The sequence below is a fragment of the Chenopodium quinoa genome, unplaced genomic scaffold (assembly GCF_001683475.1).
Source record: "Chenopodium quinoa cultivar QQ74 unplaced genomic scaffold, ASM168347v1, whole genome shotgun sequence".
NCBI lineage: Eukaryota > Viridiplantae > Streptophyta > Magnoliopsida > Caryophyllales > Amaranthaceae > Chenopodium > Chenopodium quinoa.
In genome coordinates this window covers 4651065-4660158 of record NW_018742616.1, presented here as the reverse complement: position 1 = coordinate 4660158, position 9094 = coordinate 4651065, and the positions used below count along the sequence as shown (strand labels likewise).

Sequence of the window (9094 nt, the reverse complement as noted above, 5' to 3'; positions counted from 1 at the left end):
GGACAGACAAAGATGGGAATGCCTATATCTATAAAGCAAAACTAGTTGCAAAAGGGTTCAGACAAATTCATGATATTGACTATGATGAAACCTTTTCCCCAGTAGCAATGCTTAAGTCTATTCAGGTTCTTCTAGAGATTGCTGCATTTTTCGATTACGAAATATAGCAGATGGATGTCAAAACTGCCTTCTTGAATGGGTTCTTAATGGAGGATGTGTATATGACACAACCTGAGGGTTTTGAAGATTCAAAAAATCCTGGAACGGTATACAAGAACTACTAGAAATAGGCTTATTTCTGAGGGAACGCTTCCGACGGAATTTATTCCCTCGTAAAATTCAAAATTTCCGAGGGAAATTGACTTTGTAGGAATAATCCGTCGGAAAGTGCCTTACCGACGGACTTTTCCCTCGGAACATTTCCGACGGATTTTAAATCCCTCAGAATGTGTTGGTTATGACGGAATATTCCCTCGGAGAGGCTTTCGACGGTAATTATTCCCTCGAATATCTCAGGTTCCGACGGAAAAATCCGTCGGAACGTGTGATTTTCGAGGGAATAATTTCCGTCGGAAGCTGAGAAAAATTAAAAAAAAAACGCAACTCTTCTGATTCTGTACAGAACAGAGAAGCAAAAAAAACGAGAGGAAGAGAGAGAAGGCGACACAGGAAGAGGAAGAGGAAGAGAGATAAAGGGAGAAGGAGAAAGAGGAAAAGAGAGAAAGGGAGAAGGAGAAAGAGGAAGAGAGAGAAAGGGAGGGCGACATAGGAAGAGAGAGAAAGGGAGAAGGAGGAAGAGGAAGAGAGAGAAAGGTAGAAGGAGAAAGAGGAAGAGAGAGAAAGGGGCATGCCCACCAGCCGCCGCCACCACGCCCCCCTCCGCTGCTGCACCGCCGCCGGTAAGTGTATTTAATTTTTTTTTTCTTTTTCCTGAAAACCCTAACCACCACCTTTCACCTATGGCGTACGGGAGTTTTCACTAACAACCATCAACCCCAAAAAATAAATCGCCGACGGGTCTGCAACCACCACGCCCAGCCGCCGCCGCCACCGCCAGCAGGTAGTTTCTGTTTGCTTTTTCTGTTTTTTTTTTGTTTTTTTTAAATTTAAGTACACATATGTTTTTATTATTTTTTATACAAAATGCAAGCATAAACTTAAAACCTTAAATCATAAATGTAGTTTAAGCTTATATTTGGAGTTAATTTTTTGTTTGAAATTTGAATATTTGTAGGTTTTGTGTATTGAATTGTTTATTTGGCAATTACAAACTCAGATCTACAGGTTAGACATTATTTTAAAGCTAAATTTATAAATTTATTTTATACTTGGCATGTTAGATCCTAATGGTGTGTAGATATATGGTAGTTTATTATTGATTTTAGTTATTGTATTTACAATTTGTTATATTTATATTTTAATTTGTTAAAATATTTGAAATGAATGTGTTTGTGTTATAAAATGTTAGATTAGTTTAGTTAATTTAAGTATAATTTTTAATTACTTTATTATAACACGTTACTTTAGTTTGATATAGTTTAGGGTAATATGTTAGTTTAGTTTAGTTGTATTATAATATGTTAATTTAGTTTGGTTTAGTTTAATATAATAATGTATGTTGGTTTAGTTTAGTTTAGCTTAATTTGATGTATGATAGCTTACTTTATTTTAATATAATGTTGTTTAGTTTTGTTTAATTTAATATAATGTAGGTTGGTTTGGTTTAGTTTAATATAATGTATGTTACATTACTTTAGTTTAATATAATGTAGCTTAGTGTATTTTAATTTATATAATTTATCTTATTTTGGTTTAATATAATGATATTTTAGTGTAGTTGGTTTTGTTTGATTGGTTTATTTGAATATTATGATATGTTAGTTTTCTTTAGATAAATTATGGTATATTTGTTAGTTTAATGTAATGCAAGTTAGTTTATATATATATATATATATATATATATATATATATATATATATATATATATATATATATATATATATATATATAAGGCATACACATTAGGAGTATGTCTTGAATAGTCCCCGGTTGGGACTGTCCTTGTACGCTTATTCTCACTTAGGTGGTGAATGTAAGCCTTGTTTTTTATTCTAGGGAAAATCCTGCCTTTTCATGCATTTCTCTACTGTGTTCACTGGGTACATATGTAGGTGTGTTTAATCGCCTACATCATGTACTTGGAGAACTGTAGGGAAATGCTGGCGGATTTTCCATAGAATTGAAAACTCGGGTTACATTCACTAGTGAGAATAAACGTACAAGGATGGGTTAGGTTGGAGTGATAAGGATCCTTTGGAAGCATTTCAAATCTCATTTGCATTTTCATAACGCTTTGGTGGATAATGACTGCGAAATACCGTTCATGACTAATGTGATTGTACATATGCGTGAGCTGTGTAGAAGTTGTAATCATGAAACGTAGAGAACGTAGCTGGATGTATAAAAGGACGATTGGGCAAAGTATTAATCCAGATTTTGTGAAAGGAGTTGATGAATTCATTCAGTACATCACAGATCATCCCGAGAGTAGTAATCCGGATGAGGTTAGGTGTCCATGTGTTAAATGTAAGAACAAACGCCTTTGGAATGCGGATACGGTTAAAATTCATTTGTATGGCAAGGGTTTCGTACCTAACTACTATGAGTGGATGTGTCACGGGGAAGGGTATCCGGGAGTTCCCGAACGGTGGTCCAATGAATATCGTGACATGGTTTTGGATGCTTTTGGTCATAGTCAAGATCAAGGGCACTTCGAGGAGGCTAGTGTTTCATCAGAAGAGGAGCCTAATGCAACTGCTAAGCATTTTCTGGATTTATTGAAGGCTTTTGAAAGGCCATTATACGAAGGGAGTTCTTTGTCTGTGTTAGAGATGGCCGCTAGAATCACTAGTCTAAAATGTGAGTATAATTTGCCTCACAGATGTGTTGATGGGTTTTCTTCTTTGCTAAGTGAGGCGATTCCGAAAAACAACCATATGGCCGACACTTTCTGCGAGGTGAAGAAGATTGTGAAGGGGTTGGAACTATCCCATCAAAAGATTCATGCCTGCCTGAAAGGGTGTATGTTGTTTTGGAAGGATGATGCTCAGTTGTCTGAATGCCGGGTTTGTGGCAGCGACCGATACAAGCAGACTTCCAAAGGTAGCCTTGTGCCTTTGAATGTTCTATTTTATTTCCCGATCACACCCAGGTTGCAAAGACTGTTTGCAACGAAGAACATTTCGGAGGAAATGACATGGCATTCGAAAAATCCCAGAGTTCAAGGCACAATGGCACACCCTAGTGACAGTGCAGCTTGGAAACACCTCGATTGTCGGTTTCCAGAGTTTTCTTCTAAGCCTCGTAATGTGAGACTTGGCTTGTGTACAGATGGTTTTGCTCCTCATGGTAAGTTTGGGGGACAATATTCTTGTTGGCCTGTCATTTTGACCCCTAATAACTTGCCTCCCTCAATGTGCATGAAAAGACAATTCATATTCCTTTCGTTGCTCGTTCCTGGTCCTAAAAACCCTAAGGGCAACTTGGATGTTTACATGCAACCGCTGATAGAGGAGTTGAAACTGTTGTGGGAAGTTGGCGCGACTACTTATGATATTTCGAAGAAACAGAATTTCAATCTTCGAGCAGCCATCCTATGGACCATTAGTGACTTCCCGGCTTATGGCATGTTGTCTGGTTGGGCCACGGCTGGTAAGAAAGCGTGTCCACATTGCATGGAGAAGACCAAAGCATTTTGGCTTGAACATGGTTGTAAAGTTTCTTGGTTTGATTGCCACCGAAAATTCCTTCCGACAGATCACCCTTTTCGGAACAGTAAAACAGCATTCTGTAAAAACAAAGTAGAGAAAGGAGCCCCTCCACACATCATGTCAGGAGAGGAGTTGTGGGAATGTGTTAAGGACCTTCCGAAGGCTACAGATGGACCCAATTCAATTAAAAGGCTCAAAAATGAAAAGAAGGGGTGGTTCAAGCAAAGCACCTTGTGGGAGCTCCCATATTGGAAGCATCTCCTCATTCGTCACAACTTAGATGTCATGCACATTGAAAAGAACTTTTTGATCAGTTAATTCACACTGTAATGGATGTGAAAAAGCATACGTGTGACACGCCTTCAGCTCGGAATGACATTGCTAAATATTGTAAACGTCCCCAGCTTCATCTTGAAGAGAATGATAGAGGAAAAGAGGTAATGCCAAAGGCTCCATTCGCTCTTGACAAGGCTCAGAGAAAAGTTTTGTGTGAGTGGGTTAAACAGCTGCGGTTCCCTGATGAATACGCCTCAAATTTGAGCAGATGCATAGATTTGCAAGCGTGTAAGCTCTATATAATGAAAAGCCATGACTGTCACATGTTCATGGAGAGGCTATTGCCCACAGCTTTGAGGGAATTGCTCCCTGGCCATATTTGGAATGCAATTACAAAGATCATCCAATTCTTCCGCGACTTGTGTTACTATACAACATCACTTAGTGACATGGAGCGATTGGAGAAAAACATACCTGAGATCCTCTGTAAGCTTGAGAAGATCTTCCCCCTTGCATTCTTTAACTCCATGGAGCATTTGCCTATACATTTGTCGTACGAGGGGAAGTTATGTGGTCTTGTACAATACAGATGGATGTATCCCTTCGAAAGGTAAATCAAAGACTCTTATTTCAGATCCTTTGTCGTACATCCTAATCACTTGTTCATACATTTACATAACTATAATTGCAGGTTCCTCAATCATTTGAAATGGAAAATTGGGAACAAGGCTCGAGTTGAAGGGTCCATATGCAATGCTTATCTCGCTGAAGAGATATCAAACTTCTGCTCCAATTACTTTCAGTCGACAGTTGACACTAAAACTCGAGATCTTGGCTGAAATGTGAATGCCGACGTCGAGTCCACATTGGACGACGTCGGAATACCTGAGTTGTTCAATGAGGATAGAGGTCGTGTGTTAAATGAGGGGAAAACTCGGTTCTTAGATGACAAAGAACTCGAGTGTGCACATTTGTACGTGTTACGAAACACCGGCATTCTTGGCGAATACGAAAGGTATATTAAGTTTAGGTATTTAGTGTATTCGTATTGCCGAACAATTATAGTGCTGACTTTATAGATAAACATTTCGTTTGTTTGGCCTCGTAGGAAGTTTGAGGACTACATTCTTAGTACTCGGCCTTTCTTACGTAGAGAAGAAGTTATGGAGAATTTCGAAGCTGAATTCTCTGATTGGTTTCATCACAAGGTGATATACGCGCTCTAACCGTAACATAATTATGAATTTTACATATTGCGCTTCAGTTCATTCAATTCATGAACCGTGATGTTGATATTCAACCACTTTGTAGGTGATTTATCTCCTTCAAAATTATGCTTCTTGTTGTAAAATTAAAATATTAATTAGGCTTAAGTGTTTGTATAAAAGGCATATTACATTGCACTGCACTTGTTATTTATAATATCTTGTCATTTTACTAACATGTGATTCAGGTAGTCATGGCGGGCGGAAAAAGTGGGCAATCGTCGAAGAAAGTAAAGGGGAAAGAGAAAATAACCGCCCGCGCCCTTTTCACCGACGCCAAGATGAGGAGATGCACGAATGCCGAGGCACACGATTTGGGTGAGGATCAAACGGGCCCATCCACTCCTCTAGAAGATGGGCCACGGGATGAGTCACAGAATGACTCACATGATGAGTCACAGCTCCCGTTTTTAGACCCTACTACGCTGTGGTACGTACATATCATGATATGGATGATGAGATACAAGGCTTATATTACTTTTTTTGTCGAGCTTGTTTAACATTGTTGTTTCCCGTTTGTTATAGGTTTGATGATCCTAAAGTTCGGAGTGCGTTATCCGGTACGATTACTGGATACTACCGAGCCCCTTGGAGGAACTTTGGAGAAGTTACCACAGCTACGAAGGAACACTGGTTCAACTTGTTCAGCGTATGATATTTCTGGTTCAATTAGGATAATATATGTTTTAGTTATTGTACGGATTTAGTTTTGTGTAATACTTTTGTATTTTATCATTTGCAGGCACAATTCAGATGGGCACCTCAGATGGACGAGCTAGTGAAGGTCACATTTCGGCGGAGGGTAGCCACACGCTTGCGTGACATGTTCAACACCATCACGCACAAGATGAGAGGTGCCAGGCCAAGTTGGTTGAGTGAGGAGATCTACAAGGAGATGATGGACATTGTTGCCATGGATCCAACTTACAAGGAGAGGTCGGCACAGAACAAGAAGAACAGAAGGAGCGGTTCTATGGAAAATCCCGTCCGAGGGACCCACTTTCAGGGTTCGTTGTCAGCGACCCAACATGCAAAAAGGATGGTAAGTTTATTTAAAAAGATCTTATATTAGAAGGCAGTTTTGTGTATTTCAAAGTAACAAGGGTGCGACTTGTTTAATGTTTATTCCTATTTTTTTGTATCAAAGGCGGCGAAGAACAAGGGCCAGCTACCAACAGCTCCAGAGCTGTTTATGAAGACACACTTCAAGGAGCTGCTTGGGAAAGGCACAGTGCCAGTAAACCCCACAACTCAGGAAATTGCGGTAACACTTTCCCTAAATTTAGTTCCTTGGTTCAATTTGCTTGAATATGGTATTGAAAAATTAGGGACATGTAGTTTTATGTGATTTCAAGGCATGTACCCGTTATAATAACTACAATATACATATTTAGAGAAAGAAATAGTTCATTTGGTAAAAAACTTAGAAAATGTGCAAATAATAGTTCATATAGGCAAGTCTTTGTTCATTTTGGCTCCAAATGCGTCATAATACTTGGGGAATTGTAGTTTTATGTGATTTCAAGTGTTATATCCCTTAGAATAACTAAAATATACATGTTTAGAGAAAGAAATAATTCATTTGGTAAAAAACTTAGAAAATGTGCAAATAATAGTTCATATAGGCAAGTCTTTGTTCATTTTGGCTCCAAATGCAACCCGAAAAGTAGGGAATTGTAGTTTTATGTGATTTCAAGTGTTATATCCCTTAAAATAACTACAATATACATGTTTAGAGAAAGAAATAGTTCATTTGGTAAAAAACTTAGAAAATGTGCAAATAATAGTTCATATACGCCATACTTGGTTCAATTTGGCTCCAAATGTGTCCCGAAACGTAGGGAATTTTATTTTTATGTAATTTCAAGTTTTATATCCCTTATAATAACTACAATATACATGTTTAGAGAAAGAAATAGTTCATTTGGTAAAAAACTTAGAAAATGTGCAAATAATAGTTCATATACGCCATACTTGGTTCATTTTGGCTCAAAATGCGTCCCAAACCTTAGGGAGTTAGTTTTTTTTTGGCATTCCAAGGCATGAACCCCTTAGAATACCTATAATAGAAATGTTTAGAGAAAGAAATAGTTCATTTGGTCGAAAATGAAGAAAATGGACAAAGAATAGGTCATATACGCCATACTTGTTCAATTTGGCTCCAAATGCGTCCCGAAACGTAGGGAATTGTAGTTTTATGTGATTTAAAGTGTTATATCCCTTATAATAACTACAATATACATGTTTAGAGAAATAAATAGTTCATTTGGTAAAAAACATAGAAAATGGGCAAAGAATAGGTCATATACGCCATACTTGGTTCATTTTGGCTCCAAATGCGACCCGAAACGTAGGGAGTTAGTTTTTTTTAGCATTTCAAGGCATGAACCCCTTATAATACCTGTATTAGACATGTTTAGAAAAATAAATAGTTCATTTGGTCGAAAATGAAGAAAATGGGCAAAGAATAGGTCATATACGCCATACTTGGTTCATTTTGGCTCAAAATGCGTCCCGAACCTTAGGGAGTTTGTTTTTTTGGCATTTCAAGGCATTAAACCCTTAGAATACCTATAATAGACATGTTTAGAGAAATAAATATTTCATTTGGTCGAAAATGAAGAAAATGGGCAAAGAATAGGTCATATACGCCATACTTGGTTCATTTTGGCTCAAAATGCGTCCCAAACCATAGGGAGTTAGTTTTTTTTGGCATTTCAAGGAATGAACCCCTTAGAATACCTATAATAGATATGTTTAGAGAAAGAAATAGTTCATTTGGTCGAAAATGAAGAAAATAGGCAAAGAATAGGTCATATACGCCATACTTGGTTCATTTTGGCTCCAAATGCGTCCCGAAACGTAGGGAGTTAGTTTTTTTTGACATTTAAAGGCATGAACCCCTTATAATACCTATAATTAACATGTTTAGAGAAATAAATAGTTCATTTGGTCGAAAATGAAGAAAATGGGCAAAGAATAGGTCATATACGCCATACTTGGTTCATTTTGGCTCAAAATGCGTCCCAAACCTTAGGGAGTTAGTTTTTTTTTGGCATTACAAGGAATGAAACCCTTAGAATACCTATAATAGACATGTTTAGAGAAATAAATAGTTCATTTGGTCGAAAATGAAGAAAATGGGCAAAGAATAGGTCATATACGCCATACTTGGTTCAATTTGGCTCCAAATGTGTCCCGAAACGTAGGGAATTGTATTTTTTTGTGATTTCAAGTGTTATATCCCTTAGAATAACTACAACATACATGTTTAGAGAAATAAATAGTTCATTTGGTAAAAAACTTAGAAAATGGGCAAAGAATAGGTCATATACGCCATACTTGGTTCATTTTGGCTCCAAATGCGACCCGAAACGTAGGGAGTTAGTTATTTTTAGAATTTCAAGGCATTAACCCCTTAAAATACCTACATTAGACATATTTAGAGAAAGAAATAGTTCATTTGGTCGAAAATGAAGAAAATGGGCAAAGAATAGGTCATATACGCCATACTTGGTTCATTTTGGCTCAAAATGCATCCCAAACCTTAGGGAGTTAGTTTTTTTTGGCATTCCAAGGCATGAACCCCTTATAATACCTATAATAGACATGTTTAGAGAAAGAAATAGTTCATTTGGTGGAAAATGAAGAAAATGGGCAAAGAATAGGTCATATACGCCATACTTGGTTCATTTTGGCTCCAAATGCGTCCCGAAACGTAAGGAGTTAGTTTTTTTTAGCATTTCAAGGCATGAACACCTTATAATACCTGTATTAGACATG

At 37.5% G+C, this 9094-nt stretch overlaps 1 protein-coding gene across 1 annotated transcript; it reads left to right on the top strand.

Annotated features, from left to right (window-relative positions):
• The first annotated feature begins 2432 nt into the window (after positions 1–2432).
• LOC110721386 lies at positions 2433–4088 on the top strand. Its single transcript, XM_021900522.1, has one exon. It carries the CDS (start codon positions 2433–2435, stop codon positions 4086–4088), a length of 1656 nt encoding a protein of 551 aa, XP_021756214.1.
• Positions 4089–9094: the final 5006 nt, after the last annotated feature.